This window comes from Rhinolophus ferrumequinum, chromosome 17, assembly GCF_004115265.2.
Source record: "Rhinolophus ferrumequinum isolate MPI-CBG mRhiFer1 chromosome 17, mRhiFer1_v1.p, whole genome shotgun sequence".
NCBI classification, from domain to species: Eukaryota; Metazoa; Chordata; class Mammalia; order Chiroptera; family Rhinolophidae; genus Rhinolophus; species Rhinolophus ferrumequinum.
Genome location: NC_046300.1, coordinates 30,565,971 through 30,586,643, shown reverse-complemented (window position 1 = coordinate 30,586,643; position 20,673 = coordinate 30,565,971). Strand labels below are relative to the sequence as shown.

Here is a 20,673-nt window from a genome sequence, read left to right as displayed (position 1 = left end):
CCATGAGAGTATGGTGGGACAGAGCCAGGAGGAAAAGGTGCTTCAGGAGGTAGAGGCAGCTGACAGTTTAATTGCTGCCGGGTGCTCAGGTACCGTGAGGAGTAGGTGGGTTATTGCCACAGACCTCATGGGAGCAGAACGCTGACCTGAGTCAGCGGAGAAGCAGGTGACAGTGGTGGTGAGATGAAAACAAGATGTCTGATGTAAAGTCCCCTGTCTGGGACTCCACCAGGGAGGGAACCTCTTCGGGTCACACAGAAAACAAGTGCTCGGCACTAGCCAATCCTTGCAGTGAGTAGGAGATAAATAAGTACTTTAACAGAGAAAGCAGCTAACCCTTCCATATCTGTATAGTTGATTGGGGTTGGAAGTGTCTACTGACCAGAAAATAAATGACTCCTACCTATCCTCTCAGGATGTTTCCTGAGGAAAGTCATTCGATCCTCTTAGAGCAGCTTAAAAACCCTACCTCGAAAATCTCCCTGCCGCTCAAGTTTCCCCTGGCTCATCCCCCTGTGAGAGATGTATGGCCTTCACCAAAATCAAAACACGTGTCTCTGCTTTGGGATCCGACGGCACCACAACCAGGACAGCTGGCAAGAAAAGGCAGCACCACCTCCCTCTCTGAGAGGGAGAACGGGTTTCTTTTGGTGTCTGGTGGAGCCCTGGCCTGTGATGTTGTTGAATGTGACTCTGTGAATACACGCGGTCCCCAGGAGCCGACGGCTAAGCCGTAACTGTGATAGCAGTCGGGCTGATCCATCTTCCCGCCGGCGGTTGACTGCTCCTGGTGGTTAATGTTGGGTTTGGCAGTTGCCTTCTGGTTCTCTGCTGCTGTCACCTGTCACATTAGCATCTCAGAGCTTGGAGAGAGACTGTCTGCGGCACTCTGCCCCATCTGGCTTCAAGGCGCCATTTCCTTGGCATTTCTCCCACGAAAGTCCCCCGCCCCAGATTTGTTGGCTGGTAAGGGGCTGCTCCAATCTGTTCCCTTGCCTGGTGCTCCTGTCCGGGCTCCATGTCCAAAGAACCGGAGGCACAAGAGTGGGAGCCCAGGGACGGTGGCAAATGTGAGGAGAGGAGCAGGCCCAGCAGGCTCTGCCGGAGAGCATGGCCTTGGCCATCAAAGGTCGGGCGAGATGGCCCCAGGTGACACGTGACTCGGGCTTTGGCAGGTTCCCTCGACTCACCTGCCTCTTCCTGAGCAACTGGTGAAACGCCCATGGGAAAAGCACCTTCCAGCAGCAAAGCATGGGCGTGTGCAGCCTCAGAAGCATCTGACACAGGACGGACTTGGGCTTGACTTTATGAAACACAGGAAATATTCTGAGAATGGCCACAGTCTCTCAGGGTGACTATGTTTCCCGGAGAGTTCGTGTGACATCTCTGCTTTGGGATCCGACGGGAGGGGAAAGGAACCTGGCGATCCCCAGGACAGTCTGACCTGAAGACTCACTGCCACAGGCGAAGGCTGGCTGGCCTCTGTCCACACCAGCCACTCTCACTCAGGGGCTTCTGGGTCAGAGCCTGTCAAAAACGAGCTCCGGTGGGGTCTGTCTGCCCACATCACCACACTTCTGATGTCTGAGGGACCCAAAGGGCAGGCCGGACCTCTACCCAGCTTGCAATGAGATGAAGATAGAGACGCTGGGCCTGAGCTCAAGCCCCCCCACCCATCCCGACAGACTGCAGCTGACTTCACGACCCTATTTTTAGCCTAGTGGGAATATCTGGCACGCTTGACTGTCCTGAAAAACCTCTCTCCTCTGCTCTTCTGGCCTCACCAGTAGGACACTGGCAGACAAGGTCCCCCAGTGCCCTCACCTGTCCCATTTTGGCAGCCTCAGGTCTGATTGAGTTTGCCAAGGGGCTCAGGTGCCCTTGGGCTCGGAGCCCTTGGAAGTTGGAACAGGCTGCTGGCTCAACCGCTGAAGACAAATACACTCGAAGATGAAACCCTGCAAAGAAAACCTGAGGAAAGCCATCAAGGTCACTTACCTTTGATTCCTTCTTCTTGATTTTCTGAGGTAGACACGGTCTCTGAAGAAAGACAATCTGCTTGGTGGATACACTGCCCTCCCTGCAACACACGCGGAGCTGAGAATGAGCTATGTTATACCTGGGGGGGACTCTAAACCTCACACAGACACTGTAATCCCTAACTTCATAAGGCCAACCAAATAGTGAGGAAGAAAGGAAGGCTGCCACCAAATAGTGAGAGGTCAGAATCAAGAATCGCCCCCCCTCACATCCCCAGACTATCTTCCCTTGCTTCTGGGGGGCTATGTCAGGGGCCCAGTCAAAGTTTTGTGGGTATCCCTGCAAAGTCAATTTCACAGCTGAAAAAAATCCCTTCCCTTGATGTGAAACAGCAGCTAGCATCTTGGCCAAATGATGACAAACTGGCTTCTTTAGTGACTCTCAAAAGGGTGAGAGGCCTCTTCGAAATCTGTCTTTGGTAATGAGGTCCCGGAGGGGCCTGCTTGGCCCAGATGGGCAGGCAGATGAGGACCTGGGTGAAGAGCTCTGCCCATCAGCCATCACAGGGACAGTGGGCAGAGGGCTGGCTGCGCACAGGGTCTCGGGCACGGCCTGACACACCCTCACTGAGCAGGAGGGCCATGCCACTCCTGCAGGCACACAGATGAAGGGCAGGCAGAAAGGCAGGGATTGGCATTAACAAGCAGGTGAGGGGACATTTATGAGCGCCACCCATTTTTATGGCACAATGAGTGTGCTTTCCTCCCAAGAAGGCAGATAGAAATATTATAAAGGAGATCATTGTTTTCTCCCCCGCCTCCACCCTTCTGATTACTTTCTTAAATCTCTATTTTACAAATGTCTTCTCTGCCGAGGCAACGTGTCACTACATGGAGTGTCAGAGGGTAAGGAGGGAGAGGACTAATATTTCCTATTTTATTCCTGGGCTGGGCTGGCTGGTTCCACACATAATGGCTCACGTAGGTCTCACCGCAACATTTCAAGGATTGGGACAGACACCGTTACAGACAGGAAATGAAGGCTCATTTAAAAAGCAGGCTCCACAGCACACAGGTAAGATTCAAGTTCAGGTCTTCCTGATTCTATGGGTTCTCCCACTCCACCATGACGAGTCACTTAAGGCACAGGGCCTGGGGGACTAGGGAGAATTATTTAGCAGGTGTGACTATCTGCGACGCAGACAGACAGAGACCTATCTGCACCCTCTGGGCTTAGCTCAGAACCAGCTGGAGCATCCCATTCAAATACATTTCATTATGATTCTTGTCCTCTGGAATGGGTGGTGGGGCAGGCGTTCTTCTGTCTTACGGACTAGGAAACAGACTCAGAGAAGCTACAGGACTTGACCGAGGTGGCAGACTTAGGACTTGGGCCACAAATCCAGGGTTCTTTCCATTCTGCTGCATCACCCTATGCCCCTACAAGTCTTGGCTGAGAAACAATATGGTGGCTCTCAGGGGCCAAGTGCAGCCCAAAGGTGGCTGCAGCCTGGCTCCCGTAGGTACACAGACCCACTATGGCCCAATGTTAGGAGGGAGACATACTGAGGGCCCAAACAGGCTTGCGGAGGGACCCAGGAAAGGCTGGTTGTCACCATCATTCTGCACACCCAGTCTGTGTCCTGGGGCTGCACTGCTCTGCCATCTCCCCATCTCCCCAGCTTTGCCTCATGCAGTCCCCGACCCTGCAACGGTGGGTATGTAACAGGACTGGGGAAAGTGGGGCACTGAGCGCCACAGGAGGGGCATCCCTATAGGTCAGCAAAGAGGCGGCATGGTGTACAAGGAACCCTGGACTCTGCAGACTGAGTGAGGTGCTGTGTAGCCTCAGGTATGTGACTGAGCCTCAGTTTCCTCATCTGTAAAATGGGAATTACATATATGCTCACAACCCCCACAGAATTGCTAAGAAGACCAGTTTAGATAGCAAACCCAAAATATAGATGGAAGGCCTTGTAGGGTTGGTATGACTAGAACAAGCCCATGGGCTCAAGGGCTGGTGGGCAGAGCCAAGGGTAGACAGGTGACCATGAACATGAAATTATAAGGAGTGCCACAAGCAAGGGCCAAGTCTCCAAGTTTTCACATCTTTGCGGGGGGGGTTGCTGACCAGTGCTATGATCTTGGGCAAGTCCTTCTACCTCCCTGGCCACCACTTTCCTCAGCTGTAAAATGGGTTTAATTTTTAAAAGTCCACCTCATAGGATTTTGGCGGATTGAATGAGATTTTATACATAAAGTGCCTACCTAGCCCAGCAGAGGGCACATAGCAGATGCTGGATTTCTTTTGCATTTGAGAGCCCCAGGCGTCCTCAGGTGGCCCATCTTTGACATGCTGGGCAGTAATGATGCATTGGCCAAGCCTCCCCATGTGGGGAGAGGGGTGCAGAGGAGTGCTGTGGGGAGAGGGGTTTAAGAATCTGAAATCCTAGCTCTGCCACTTCCCAGCTGGAGCGGTGATGGAACCACACCAGCCTCATCGGCTTGTCACAGGATTAACTAAGTTATATACAAGACGTACTTACTGGGAACAGTGCCTAGCACCGAGTAAGTGTTCAGTAATAATCATGACTGTTCTTGTTACCTGTTAGTCTTGACGACAGGAGTTGGTAGCACACAGGTGAGCTGCCAGCCATAGGCTGCCAGGGAGTTCAGCAGGGGCACGTAGTCTGTCTGCACCTCGACACCCTGAGGGAGAAAGACGACCGTGAAGGATGCTGCTGCCTCGAGCTGCCACCTGCGTGACTGAGAGGAGCCGTTCAACCCGCCCACCCAACCAAGCAGAAAGAGGTGGGGGTGTCCTGCAGCGTGGAGGCCCTGCCTCTCATTATGCTTCCAGAGCTCAGAGCCAAAACACCAGCATGGAACCTGTTTCATGGCCCCCTCTCAGCCTGCGTTATTGGCAAGGAATTAGAGCCCAAAGATTAATCCATGAATGTTGTTTTATTCTTGTCTGGACAAACAGCCTCTTTCTTGTGAGTTCCAATGAAGCACCATCACCTTGCCTCATATGACAACACACGCCGCTCTGGATCATTTCGGAGAGTGTCGTGGGAGTTAAATTACATTTGACAAATGATCAAGTCACTTGCATCCAGCCACAGCAGACGCACACACCCTGCGTGTGCACAGACACACAGAAGGAGCTTCACCTGTGTTATGCCCACCAGCCACACAGGGGTAAATGAATGCTGCTGGGTTTTATTTCAAATCAGTGTGGGTAGCAGGGAGACTTGCCGAATATATGCCTTTGAATTCCGAAGCTCAGTCCTGCTCCCACAGGGAGAGAACCCCAAAGTGAGGCCACTGCACTGGGTCCCACATCATGCTTTCTCCCTGCATCAGGCCTAATTTCTTACGCTGGGCTCCTCACTAGACACCCGAAGTGCAGCCCCCACCGCCATCCTGTGTCCCCATTGGACTCCCCATCTCAGTTAGGTTGGCTTCTGAACATCTCAAACATGGGTCCAGGTTCCTTCCAAGGTGGCCACACGGATTCATCACCTAGTATATTGGAGCCGTGGGGGGAAAAGAGGGGAAGGAAGGTCCGGTCCTGCTGCTGGAGTTCACGGTCCAGCAGAGGCAACAGCACAAATACATAAGTAACCAAAATACACAACGGGCTGATGGCAGGGCCACGAGGCTTCCAAGGTCAGCAGAGAGGAAGGATGCAGAGCTGGGCAGAAATCGGACAGGTGGAGCTGCGGGGGGGCATTCCAGGGGGGAATTCCAGAGTGTACAAATGAAAGACCACACTGGGCCTAGAGCGCTGGGCAGGGTGGGCTTAACCGGGGAGCTTCACTGCGAGAGGGGCCACCCTTGGTGAGAGGCTGTCCTGCTGGGGAATAGAACTCGCTCGTCCCGCTGCTCTGGCTTAGGGAGCTGACCAGCCCTGCCTCTTCAGGTGGCTTTTAAAGCTCCTATCACTGGGCACCTGTCCCACCTGAACCACTGGCAACCAATTTGTCCTCTGGGAGCCTCCGTTTCCTCCATGGTATAAAATAAGTCTTGGCCTTTGTCAGTGGTTCTCAAAGTGTGGTTCCTGAGGCAGCAGCATGAGCAACACCTGGGAACTTTTAGAAATGCAGAGTCTTGAGACTCAACCCAGACCTACGGACCAGATAGGAAACTTCCAGGGTGGGACGTGGGAATTCGTTTGGAAGAGTCCTCCCAGGAGTTCTGCTGCAGCTAAGTCCGAGAAGCACTGCCTGGACAATCATTCAGGTCTCTTCTGGTGACAGAAAGAGTCTGTGAGGCGGCGGCCAGCATCCATCAGCTGTTACCTGAAAGCCCGCCTTTCCCATTATTCTCCACGTGAGGAGAAAGAGTAGAGGGACTCTGAAAGGATCAGCTCTGTTAGAAATACTACTGCAGCTGAAAGGAATGGAGGGGAGGAAGGGGAGAAAGGTGGGGAGAAAAGAAAGGAGCGGGGGAAGAAGAGGAAGGAGGAGGAGAAAAGGAATGGAAGTTAAAGGAGGGGGGAACAGGAAGGGAAGGAGGGAAGTGAGGAAAGGAGGACAGAGGGGTACAACCATAACCAATTTATTTACAGGAGGGGGTGGGAAGGGTCCCTATTTTGGCCCTGTTTCTGAAGCCCCACTCAGGCCAGAGATGGCAGCAAATGACCAGGCGACTCCCCTTTCTGCCTGGCTCCCTGGGCACATGGCGACCTCCCTTCCAGACCAGCACAGCAGGACACCTGCTGTGGCTGCTTTATCCTGAGAACCCCTGCCCCCCACCCTGCATTCCTGATTTAAAGAGAGGAGGGGAAAAATGTTAAATCCACACTCTCAAGCTTTGCGAGGTTATGATTACTTGGGCCTATCAAGAATAACCTTCCCACTTTATCAAGCACTGTGACAGACCCACCACAATCAGACAGTAGCCATGGCAACCAGGACAAGCTTTGGCGCCTCACAAAGCCCTGAGTGGCAGAATGGAGTCCTTTTATTGGTGACTGTGCCCGGCCGGTTTTCTCCACGGGCACCCAAACGGCAAGACAATGGACACCTCTGCTGTCACCTGACCTGCTTGCTCAGACAGGCCTCGTAAGGGGTGCTTCTATTTTGCTCTATTTTATTTCATCTTTGTCACTATCTTAAAGAGAAAGACAGCAGGATTTCTCCCAAACAGTTTTTCCCCTCTGGGTGGGGGATACCAGCCAGAGGGTGCAGAATGATAAAGACTAAAAGGAAAAGGAAAAACACAACAGAACCTAACCCTGCTTGGGAGAGCTGAGGGTTCAATCTCAAGTGTTAATATCTGGCTGTCACATGGTGGGCTGAAAAGTAAAGTACAAACGGCAGGGGGTGAGGTGTTACACTCTGCCAGACTCTACCACTCCTCTGACTATATGGGCTGCTGGTCTTGATGTAATTAATGTTGAATGTGATTTTCCATAGCATCTATCAAAACTGGTTTGCATATTATCCACACAGTAAGATGGCACTTCTAAAATATGACACCAGCCCGATGCAGTCAGTAGAGGACGTTTTCAAGTCCATTAGCTAAGAAAGATGGTAGGAAACCTATATGGATGGAAGGCTCTCTTTGATCTGCTTTTCTGTGACACTGCAGTGGGGAGGGAAAAGCACAAACAGCACTCCAAAGCCAGCCTGCTTATCAAATGAAAAGACATTTCTTTCTGGGAGTAGGAGCAAAAATTTTAATTAACTCTCCACTCTCCTGTGTGGACATGTAATCTCCCATCACACCTGGAGTGCTAAAAAAAAAAAAAAAAAAAAAAAAAGTGGAGCATGTCCTGTGGTTCTTCAACTTGTATAAAAGGAATTCATTTATGTTTATGGTTCTTTTTTCTTTGGTTCCCTATTATTTCTTTGGTGGTCGCAAATCAACTAAAGAAACAGGCATCCAATACAACCTTCCCTTACCGTCCAAAAATTATGACAACGGAATGTAGTTTATGACAAATGCATTTGTCTTTTGATCATTTTGTTTTTAAAGATCTTCCATACAGGAAAATAATGAGGAGGTGACACATTGGTCCAGTGAGAAAGTTTGTATCCTGAGTGTCAGTTTGCTGTTTTCTTTTTAATTTGTGGAAGCAATCTGGGAGACAAGCAGTTTAAAAGAAAAGGCTTTGTTCCTTATACATGATGGTGAATGAACACGGGAATTCAATTTTACATATCTGAAAATTTGTGGGACCAGTTCTGGGATGGTCTCTGTACCTGAAAACAGTGACTGGGGACTGTTTGCTTTCATCCCCAACAGCCACAAGGCTGGGCCCTACCTAGCCTGTTACCAAGAAGGCATCTGAAGAAGAGCCCTGCAAAAACACTGTGCATCTTTTGTAAAATTGCTACCAAAACACTAATGCCCAACACTACTGGCTGGTACATTTATATGACTATTTCTTATCAATTTTAGATATCTTTTGATTTACTATCATGGGAAATAAAGGGTTAGTGCTCCCAGACACATTTCTTACTTCCTCTTTCTTAGTGGCCCAAACACTTATAATGTAATTTTAATTAAATCAAAAGTCAGTATTTATGTTATTACCACTTTGCAAATATTGCTCAACTTGAGCTGGTCAAGTAATGCACTGTGACCACACCTTCCTTTTTATATAATCTTATCTTTTTCCTGGAGTTAATTATGACCTCATATATATATTTTTTTCATCTGCCTGGTTGTACACCAACCCATCACTAATTTATATTCCATATCTTCCAACACCTCTATTTTATGCCCATCAATAAATCCCATGTGCCTAAATTCATTAGTTCGATTTTTTTTTTCTACTGCAGACATCATTTCTGGTGCTTTCTGTACCCTTGTTCCAATCTGGTCTGAATGCTTTCCATGCCTGGGTTCTTCCACTACTGTCTATGGCTGGTGTTTTTCTCTTTTGGTTTCCTCCTCATTTTGCATCCTCTAGTGGCTCCCTAGGAAACAATGTCCTGGAAGTCATTTGATTCCCTGACTTCCTAAAAATGTCTTTGTCTTCACCCTAAACTAAAAGTTTGGGTACAGATGTCTGGATTGAAATCTATTTTCCCAAGGAAATTTTGAAAGTATCGTTCCTCTAGCTTCTAGATGTTAGAATTTTGCGATATCTATTTTGATTACTAATACTTTCAGTGTAACCTGCTGTGTTGCTTTGAAAGACTTTAGGGTATTTTTCCCCATGAAGTTCCAGAATTTGACACTGTGCTTAGGGTGGGTCTTTTTTCACGCAAAGGGCTCTCTATCCACCTGATGCCTTGCAATATGAGGATTCCCGTTCTTCAGTTCTGAAAAGTGTTCTTTGTTTTTCCTTTTATAATTTTTCTCTCTTCCATATTCTGTCTGCTTTCTGGGCCTCCTATTACATAGTCAAAGTGTAGGGTTGATATTTTCATTTTATTGCCTTTTGCTCCCCTATTTTCTTCCTCTTTTTATTTTACCTTCTAAAATATTTCTTTCATTTTACAGCCTGTTTTAGTATGTTTTTAAATTTCCTATGCCTTATTTTTAAGACCCAAAAGCTCTTGCTTATCTTTTGAAGTTTTTTTTTTTGGGAGGGGCATCTTGTTTTTGTTTCATGGATGCATATATCTTATCTCATTATTTTAAGTGGTTTCTTCTGATCCCTGCATTATCTCTACAGTTACCTGGTTGCATGAGGCAGAGATGGGGGCTAGAGATCTCACCACACTACATAAAGACTTTAAAACAATGCCCTGGTTTTCAGCTCTGTAGTTCACTTCCCACCATCCCATGGAGACTTATGCTTTGAAGACCAGAGCTTTTTCTCAGGTTCTGCAAGAGAACCGGCTCCCTTGTATACCCAGGTTACAGCTTTCTCTACTTTGTTATCTTCTAAAAATTTGTTGAAATTACTCATCTTCTACTTTTTTTCTTTCAATCTTTCCATTCTTGTTGGGTATGTTATCTATCTATCTACTTATCTATCTACCTACCCACCATCTACAGTCACTTTTCATTATTCACAAGAGTTCTCTTCTATAATGTTGCCACAAACACTGAATTAATGAATACTGAACCATTGTTTCTAGGGAGAAATACAGGGTTAGGTTCCTGCAAGCCTCTGATCACAACGTCTTCATCACCTGATAAATACAGAAACTTGTTTATGTGTATTTCTGTTTAAAGACACCTTGTTAACATATACTGTTGATTCCTTAACTTTGATCTCACGGCCAACGGCACCACAAGTCATACCTGAACAAAGCTTCTACCACACACATTTGCTGTGTAAGGCCCATCACAGCCTTCTTATACTCAAGAACACTAGACAGCTCTTCAGCCCTGTGCCTGGGGCCATTTAAAGCAGCAACATCAGCAACACAAAAAGCACAAAAATGTGAAAACATGGCACTAAGTAGACTACAAAAGGGACACTTGTTTATAATATGACAGTTGAAACAAGAAGGTGGACTGTCACCTTAGCTGGGTTGCATACTGGCGACTCAAATTTTTTGCTATTCTGCGTATCGACAAGTGACAGTGAAAGAATTAAGAGTATTGCTTTGGGGATTACAAATAAATTTTAGAAAGTAGGATTTGCAAATATGGAATCAAAAATAATGAAAATGGACTTTCATCCAACTATCTATCATTCCTTTAGTATTATTTTACAGGGATTTTTCAGAGGCGAAGAAATGTATGCCTATGTCCAATTCCCCACATTTAACATAATTTTATTATTTTAATTTTTAAAAGGCCTACTAGAAGCCCTTTCTAATTAACTTAGACTCCAGAAGCCATAAAATAAAAATAATACATGTGGTGACAGACCTAAAAACCCTTCTGCGTGACAAAAGACAAGCTATGCAAAGTCAAAGGACAAATGACAAGATGCGAAAGTATTTGCAGCTCCTATTACAAAGAAGAGCTCCTGAAAATTGATAGAAAAAAATCCAGTAATCCAAGTTTTAAAGTGGAAAAGGGTAGGAAAGAGTCACAGAAAAGGAAATTCAAATGGCCAGTAAGCCCATAAAAAAATGCCAAATCTCACCATAAGAGAATGTAAATTCAAACCTATCATATTGGAGAAAACTCCAAGGTTTGACAACCACTTTGTTGACAAGACCATGAGGAAGCAGCCTTTTCATACATCAGAGGTGGGGGGCAAACTGACGCAACCTCCTGGAGAACGATTTGACAGTAGCTCTTAAATACACAAATACTGAAATCCCCTCCCTTATCCGTGCTTTCGCTTTCTGCAGTTCCAGTTACCAATGGTCAACCTTGGTCCAAAAATATTAAATGGAAAATTCCAGAAATAGACAATTCCTAAGTTTTAAATGGCACGCTATTCTGAGTAGTGTGATGAAATGTGGCGTTGTCCCTCCTGGGACATGGTCATCCCTTTGTCCAGTGTATGCATCCTGCACATGCTACCTACCCGTCACTTAGTAGCCATCAGGGTTATCAGATCGACTGTTGTAGTATCACAGTGTCTGTAATCAACGTAATCAAAGGATACTTAGAAGAGAGAGGCAGGAGGAAGGTCAGAGTCAGAGAGAGAGAGGTGTGAGGATGGAAGCAGAGGTCAGAGTGACGGGCCTCGAGCAGGATGGCCTCTAGAAGCTGAAAGGGAACAGAATGTCCAGGAAAGTCTCCAGAAAGAATGCAGCTCTGCCAACATCTTGAGTTTAATCTTTTAAAACCCATTGTGGACTGTTGGCCTCCAGAGCTGTAAGAGAATAAATTTGTGTTGTTTTAAGCTATTACATTTGTGGTCATTTGTTATGACAGCGATAGAAAATTAATACGCAGTCTAAAGCCAGGAAAGGTTAGAAGGAAAATAAAGACGTGGAGGCACTGGCCAACACAGGCTAGAAGAAAACTGGAGGAGGCGTGAGGCTGGCCGAGGCCTGGAATCCTAGGGAGGGGAGTGATCAGAAGCTGTACAAAAACATTGAATGAATGGGGGAGGAATCAGCTCATGAGCGGCTCCGGGTGGAAAACAGGTTTAAGAAGAAGGATCCACGCCATCAAGTGTCCTGAGAGGGCATGAAACACGAAACCAGAAAAAAACATCTCTGGAATGCTTAGGGAGGTCTCGGGAGACTATGCCAGGACATTTCTGGAGTGAAATGGCAGATGGCAAGAGGTTGAGCAGTGCTGGCAGTGAGGACGAGACAGGGCATGGAAACACGGTCTCAGGAAACCTGGGGTTTGTCTTGACTGCACCTGGGCAGCAGAGACCCTGGCCACAGAGGCACAGGACAAGATAAGAGTCATGCCCTCAGGTGACGACACAAAAGACCCAAAGGTGGGGCAGGAGGAGAATGCCAAGCTGGAAAGAAGGAACATTTCACCTCCATTTATCAAAGGGAAGTGGATGCCGCAACGCGGGCATGCTGCAGGCGTGCAGAAAACGCGAGTCCTTGTATCCCAAAGACCATACCCAGCACCACTACTCATTTACAGTTCTCCACCCTCGATCAGCCTTGCTCTGTGCTGGGCACCTGGGAAGCAAAGATATGTGAGTCTCTTCTTCAGTCCCAGGAGATCCTGGTCCGGGGGATGGTGGGAGAGTAAGCATATGGTTCCCCCACCAGATGGAAGCCACCCGGAGGTGTGGTGGAGGGAAGGACAGAGGAAGGAGTGACTTGCCCTTTCTTCTTTCTGGGGAAAAGGCAAATCCCTCAGAGGCCAGTGGAGGCTGCAGGAGCCCAGGCTTCCTGGCCCATCCTCCCGCAGGCCTCCTGTTGGACCACTGCCTCTGCCAGCCCAAAGGAGCGGCAAGGACCCTGGGCTGGCTGGAGATGCTGTTTTCCTCTTTGTTTTACACACAATGCCCCAGAAAAACATTTTGCTGATATGTAATTAGGCCAACATAATAGAGTCTAAGAAAGCAGTCGGTCTCATTTTAGACAACTTTGGCTTTCATAACGTTCAAAGAGAATACGTTAAAAAAAAAAAAAGCTTAGTTTTCAGATGTAGAAAAGGGGGCAGATGAAAATACATGCAGTGCCGAGAAGGCTTCTTTCTGTTCCAAGGCTCTTTACCCACCCCTGCTGGTTAATTCACATCTTTGCCTGATTTTCTCTAACAAGCAAGAAAGGCAAACTCTGTAGCCCTTTGAGAGTCCAACAAAATAATAAATAATAATAATAATAATAATAATAATAATAATAATAATAATAGTAGCTATTATTTGAGATACACTGTTTGCAAAAATGGCCTCAATGATTACCCTCCCTGTATCCAGGCCTCTTTACAACATAACGCTGTAGCTCCTCCCCTAAAGAGGTAGAATCCATTTCCCCACCCCTTGAATCCAGGCTGGTCTTCTGACTTGCTCTGACCAACAGAATATAGTAGAGGTGACATTATGGGAATTCTGAACCTAGGTCTCCCAGGACCTTGTTACTTCCACTCGTCTATGCTACAATAGGACAAGCCCAGGCTTAGCCTGTTGGATGATGAAGACATGTGGCTCAACCACTGGCAGACATGTGAGAGATGCTGTGTTGGACCAGGTAGAGTCAGTCAACCCATCGGCGACTGCATTAGCATGACTGAGCCCATCTGAAATTAGTCAAGCCCAGGCCAGATCAGCAGAATCACCCAGCTGAACTAGGAACTCTGTAGCAACCGTAAAGGGTTGTTATTTTAATTCACTAAGCTTGGGAGGTGCTCTATTCCAGAGAAGAAGCTAAATGATGTATTAGTACTACTATTATTAGAGGAAGAACTGAATGCCCAGCAAATGTCGAGGAGGACGATCTCCTAGTGAAAGTCACCTTGTTTGATACAAGAGAAATAAAATGTAATAGCTACTACTTAATGGAATTCAGTGTTGCTCATTTTCTACCACACGCAAAGCTGGCATGCCTGGCCCTCATTTCCTCCATGCCCGACACACTATAACCTTGCATTACATCTGGAGCCCTGAAGTCTAATTTATGATAACCTACAGTGAAGCCCAGCACTGCCACCAGCATAGCCTGGGAGGGACAGATAAAACCCCACACTGGGAGAGGAAGTCTTAGCTCAAGATGCTGCTCTGGCTTCTCCTAAAGTACCACGCACGCCAAGCTGGCAGGAAAACCAAACCTGCACATGCAAGATAACACTCTCCTGGATTCTAGGACAAGCGGGGTGATGTGGTCCTGGTATGTACAGTGTCTCTGAAGTCACATACCCTGAAGGCTGTTGGGACAGAGGGAGAGGCAGGAGACAATATGCCAAACTATCACCCTGACATGCCCTGCCTGGGTGGGATGAGAATCACAGGAGGTGCTTTACAATACAGGGCTCAGATTAGGTTGGGGGTAATAAGGCCGAGCGTTAGGAGGTTCAGGGGGTGATCGCTGGGGCAGACTCTGACCATTAGTAGGGACAGACGCTACTGCAGTTCTGAGTGCAAACAGTTAAGCAACTCAAAGCTGTTACATCCTGTCGGCTGCACAGCAGGGACCTCATACTGAGACAGCACGAGGCTTACATCCTCCAGAAGCTGACATTTTACACACATACTGAATGCATCAGGGGTGAGCGTGTCCTCTCTGGCAGACTTGGAAACAGCTTTGTTTGATAACAATTAAACACGAAACATTTTCTCCATCCAGGGACTTGCCAAGTCCCTCCCACTTGCTTTGATGAGAGAGGAAATTAGGCTTTGTGGGAGTAAATGGGATTTGCCACTTTATTACTCTCTCTCTAGATAATTTGAGGTGGATGAAGGATCACATTTTTTAACCTTTCTTTCTTATAAACCTCCTCTATTACACAGAAAAGAGAGGTATTTAAAGAGAGTTTTCCCACAGTACATAATTAAAAGCGTTTACTTTGGAGTGGGGTCCAGGGATTTTTCAGGAAAACCTCTAGACCTTAAAATTACATCAAAGTTTTCACCTTCATCTACAGTAGATTCCTCACACCGTACCAATAATCATAAAATGATAACCCAGAAGATGTCTCTGAACAAAGGTTCATTGAAAATCTTAACAGCGGAGGAAATGGAAGTTAAAGGGTTATTCCACTGTCTGTGCATCTAGCAACTGGCAAAGCCACACAAAGCACTGTGTAGTGAACTGTATCAACCTTGGGTTCATTCTGAAAAGAAAGTGGGTAAGAATCGTGACTGTGGAATACTGTGCACCACGGATTTTCTCTCCCTGACTTTTTCCACTTGGTAAATTCAAGGTGCCACGTTCCCACTTCGAGCATTGGTCACTATTCTCCTCTTGGTGACTCAATTGTCAGCATCTTGTTACTATGGTTACCATGATTCTACCTCAGCCCTCTCCTCACATTCCCCTCTCCCTCAAGCCAAATTACGTTGAACTAATCCTTCCAACACGTTCAATGAGGACCTTGCTTATGGAAAGTGGGCTTATAATAGGATTTCTGAGGTGCTAACAGGAATATCCAAGCTTCAGGACATGTCAGACCCCTGACTATTCGGTACTCCCATCACCATGAGTCCTTCCATTCTATCTGGCTCCCTGATCCACGACAGCCTAGAGATAAATCCACCAGAGCCTCTAACAGATGCACTCTTGGGTTTTCATCAGCACCTGGATTGATATACCAAAGGACAAGCTGATGAAGAGAAAACCAAAGTCAATAAAATTAAAATGGTCTCAGAGAGACTGGCCAACTCTGTTTGGAGTCCACTAGAAAAATCTCCCTCTGTCCTTCCCTCATCATATCGATCACTACTTGCCACTGATTTTGATGATCTGTATTGCTATCTCCTTCACTGCAATGGAATCTCCTGAAAAGCAAGGAATTCATTTTGTTGTCGATGAATCCCAAACTCCTAGGGAAGTGTCTGGCACAAAATTAGTGCTCAATAAATAGTTGTTGAGTGAATGAATGAAAGTACCTATCCTCACATTTTTGGGGTAGGTTCTGCCTATGCTGTCTTATATTCTCAAAGTCTCAGCAAAAATGCTGTAAATCACACCCAACGATGATGAGACATGAGTTTAAATTAACTCACCATTAAAAATGTGAGTGAATCTGCAGGATGGTGAGATACCATTTTGGAGGGCATTCTGTATGTGGTAGTTGGAAATGTATTCATGTATGAAAATTAAATGCACACAGACATATGCTGGTCACCAACTACTGAAGCTGCTTAATGTGTTAGCAAAGATTATCTGGTAAATCATTAAAGTGGTCATACACAAATTTGTCCCTGTATCTGTGCCACTTGTAGTCTGTTGCAGATCATTCTATCAAGATATAGTGTCTATTTCTCCACCTCTTGAATCTGAGCTTAGTTTTGTGACTTTTTTTGGTCAATAGGATATTAACAAACGTGATGCAAAATGAAATAAGCTAGCACACTGGGGCTCTTGGGAACCCTGTGACTGTCATCCCATGAAGAAGCCCAGGGCCGCCTATTGGATGTTAAGATACACAAGGCCCTGTTGCCCCAGCCAATAGCCAGCCATGTGAGTGAAGTCACCTTGGATCATCCAGCCAGCAGCTAAGGCCTGAGAGAGCCCATGAGAGACCAGCTAAGCCAACTCAGAACAACTGCTCAGCTGACCAAAAGGAATCATGAGCTACATAAATGGTTATTTGAAGCTACAAAGATTGGAATGGCTTGTTATGTAGCAAAAACTAACTGCTACAGACTAGAAAACGAAACATCCAATTACCACTCAATAGGGACAAGTCTACCTGCTTCTTTCAAAGTGACTTTGTCCTCATATGGGAAGGTGACTGCAGAACCTTGTGGCCCAAATAAGTTTTAAATCAGGTAATGTCTCTAGGATGATCCTCGCCCCTCACCTTCTTGCCCAATGTTCCCTCTGTGGAGCATCAAGAACTGTCAAGGTGGCATCCAAAGTAAAGTTTGTTTCGATGGGATAAGTATTAGCTATCTTAAAAAAGTATGAGTCTTTAAATCAAAAAGTGATATGAAGTACAACGACACAGCTAAAGAATATTCATGGTTTACAAGAGCAAGAAAATGGAAACCGTCTAAAAACAATCAATAGAAAACTAAAGAAATGCATGAAAATATAATTGTTCATATACTGAAATACTCTATAGCCATTTAAAATGATGACGTAGAAACAGGATGAATGGTATGATCCCAGTTTTGTAAAAAATATGCAAATATAGATAACATACTAGAAGAAGATACATGAAGATGTTATGTGGCTATTTTCTCAGTGATAATGAGAGTAGGATGATTCTTTTTCCTTGTGTTTTCTCAACTGTCTTCAATGCATGTGTCACTTTTTAAAAAACATCTTTATTGGGATAGAATTGAAGTACCTAAAAATTCCCCCAAAGTATACATCTCAATGGTTTGTAACGTATTGACGGAGTTGTGCAACCATCACCACAGTCTAAATTCAGAACAATTTCATCACCCCTCAAAAAGTCTTATTCCCGTTAGCAGTCACTCTCTTTTCCCCCGCACCAACTCTAAGCAACCACCAATCTACTTTCTGTTTCTATAGATTTGCCTATTCTGGACATTTCACATAAATGAAATCATACAATATGTGGTCTTTTGTGATTGACTTCTTTCACTTTACCATGTTTTCAAGGCTCATCCATGTTGCTGCATGATCAGTACTTTGTTCCTTTTTGTTGCCAAATAATATTCCATTGTATGGATATACCACATTTTGTTTGTTCACCACGTGATGGACATCTGGCTTGTCTCTAACCTTTTGGATATTATGACTAATGCTCTTATGAAGATTTGTGTATGGGTTTTTATGTAGAAATATGTATATCTCTAGGATATACAGTTGATCCTTGAACAATGCTGGGGGAGGGGGGGATTAGCAGTGCTGACCCCCAATGCAGCTGAAAATTCACATATAACTTTGACTCCCCCCCAAAGATTTAAATACTAATCACCTACTGTGGACCAAAAGCCTTACCAATAAAATAAATAGCTGATAAATACATATTATATACGTTATATGTATTATATACTGTATTCTTACTATAAATAAGCTAGAGAAAAGAAAATATTAAGAAAACAAAAGGAAGAGAAAATACATTTATAGTGGACCCATGTAGTTCAAACCCATGTTGTTCAAGGGTCAACTGTATGCCTATGAGTGGAATTTCTGGGTTGTATAGTAACTACGTTTAACATTTTGATGAACTGTCCATGCATCACTATTATAAAAAGAACAGACCTCTTGGTTTCATTAGACCAGCTCCTGACCCATCTTAAGTCTAATTTGCCAAGTGATATACACAAAGAAACACCCCCTTTCCACCTCAGCTGAAAAGGATATTTAAGAATTCTGCCTCAAAGAGACCACTGACTTAAAAGCAATGTGCCAACCATGTATCCCAGCTTATTAAAGCTGGAAGGGATTGGTGTGGTCCTCCATTTCTGTGGTTCTTGGGCTGGCTGAATTTTTTATATGCAGATCCCTAATTTCTACTCCCAGACCTACTGACACAGAATCTCCAGGGGTGGTGCCTGGGAATGTATATTTTTTATAAGTTCCTAGGTGATTCTGAGCATTATCATGGCTTGGGAACCACTGATCTAGTACTTCCTGTCCAAAGCAGGAGGACCACCTACATCAGATGACTGAACATTTGAACCACACTTGGACCTGGAGGTTGACAGCCACAGGCTCCAGCATCTTCCACCGCTGAAGGGTTCCACATGAGCTTTCCAAAAACGACCTAGATTTTCCCTTGCAATCAGCCTCTCTCCTTTACGATAAACCAGCCCTTCAAAGATATGGAGCCAGCTACCTGATTGCCCTTGTTTTTGCCTCCTCCAAGACGAATATGCCCAACTGTTTTTTCAACCATTTCCAGCTGATGTATCCTCCATTGCTGTCCCTCTCTTCTGTACCCTCCTCCCCACAGTCTTTCTGTGTTTCTCATCAAATATGGTCGTTGCGATGGGACATAAGACTCCAAGCCAGCCAATACCAGACTGAAGAACAGAGGGATAAGTAGCTCCTATGTGCATTTTCACCAATATGGCCAGTTATCTTTTATAAGTAGGAGTAAACTGACATTGTTCCATATTCATTCAACCAATGTTTGTAGAAAATTTGTAACATGAAAGAAATTAATTTGGATCCAAGGAATATGAATATCAGGAATGGCTAGTCCTTGACTCAAGGAGTTTGCATAGCAATTTAAAAAACTGAATAGCTCTCAAGTAAGGTGGAACGTGATAAGTGCCAAAAGGAAGGGAAAGCAAATTCAGCTGAGAATTCTACAAAGAAAAGGTAAGGATCTCAAAGGTGAAGACTTGAGGTGGAGAAGGGACTCAGCAGAGGGGAGGAGACAACGAAAATGGAGGGACAAAGTAACACAGGGTGTGATATAGAAAACCTCACTTTGTCATAGCTCAGGGAATTTGGAGGGTAGTAGTAGGTACATTGTCAATCTGTATTAAATTCTTTTTCATTAGGATTGTTTTCAAATCAGGTATTCTCCAGTCTATATGATTGACTCTTTTGAACTTAAATGCAATTGATGTGTTTTTTTTTGATACTTAAATGTATCCCTGTTATATTTTATTGGGCTGGTGTTGCTTCAGCATTGATAAACTAATAGATAATGTGACTGGAAGGGGTTTAAGAAGTCAAGGAAATTTACTCAAAGAAGAAGATAGATTAGATAAAAAATTTTCAAGGTTTCTTGTCCTTTTTTTTTTTTCAAAGTAAAAGTACTGGGGTACTTTCCACAATCAGTTGTAATCTAATTTAGAAACCCAACATGTAAAAACAGATTCAGAAATAGCTCTTCTTGTTGACATTGGCATGGGTGGGTTGTCCAGACTCTTCCCCACGCCCCACTCTCAAACCTGCCCTGATCCTCTTCCCCCATGCCCAGCTGGAATGTTCTTGTGGAGTCCAAGAGTATTCACGTTCTTTAGATCCTGATGGCCTCCCAGCTTTAGTGCTCTCAGAGGTCTAAATCTTCACACAAGCTACTGAGAAAGATACGAAACAGGATAAGGTGCAGGATGGCATCACTGGCCCAATTAAACCACATTCTTGCTGAGTATACCCGCTCAACTACAAATAGGCCCTTGCTTTTTATTTACTTTAACTAAAATTCTTGGCCAAGTGAATTTCAAAAGGAACAAATTCCAAGGAGTGGCAATGAGTGATCGTTGAATTACAAGAACACCCTTCAACTCTCTGTACTTACTGATTTAACACACTAAGTTCTTCTTGGAGAACCATTTGTGCTGTTCCCATCAGTGGCTACTAGACTACCTATACATTTAAAAAGTTCTTATAGGGGGCCACATGGGAAGCATGAGAAGGAGTGCAGGCGGTCCCTAGGAGCAAAGACCAGGTTCTGGTTGGCTGCCAGCAAGGAAACAAAGGCGTCCTAAACCACAAAGAACTGAATTTGGCCAACAACCTGAATGAGCTTTGGAGTAGATTCTTCTCCAGAGCCTCCAATACGGAATTCAGCCCTGCCAGCACCTGGGTTCGGCCTTGTGAGACTCCAGGTAGAAGACCTATTGCGCCCACCTGGACTTCTGACCTCTAGAAACTGTAAGATTAATTGTTTAGGCATGCGTTTCAAGCTCTTACAGAACCACCTCCCACTGTTCTATCACAAACACATTAATCAAACCTAAAGATCAAACCCGTCTTATCACATTGAGCATTGTCTCACTCTTGCCATTCTGTGGCACTCACTGTAGGTTTTTAAAGCACACTGTTTTTTTACAAAACACATTTATCACAAGATTCTGAAATGTGAT

The 20,673-nt window shown here is 45.3% G+C and overlaps 1 protein-coding gene across 1 annotated transcript in view; it reads right to left on the bottom strand.

Annotated features, from left to right (window-relative positions):
- Positions 1–20,673, bottom strand: part of RFTN1 (raftlin, lipid raft linker 1) — a 186,843-nt gene that overhangs the window by 8,675 nt on the left and 157,495 nt on the right. Inside the window, exons 8-9 of the mRNA XM_033133101.1 lie at positions 4,585–4,688; positions 1,999–2,080 (exon numbers count right to left, since the gene is read on the bottom strand). Coding sequence (XP_032988992.1) covers positions 1,999–2,080; positions 4,585–4,688 — 186 coding nt within the window. The remainder of the gene's footprint in view (positions 1–1,998; positions 2,081–4,584; positions 4,689–20,673) is intronic.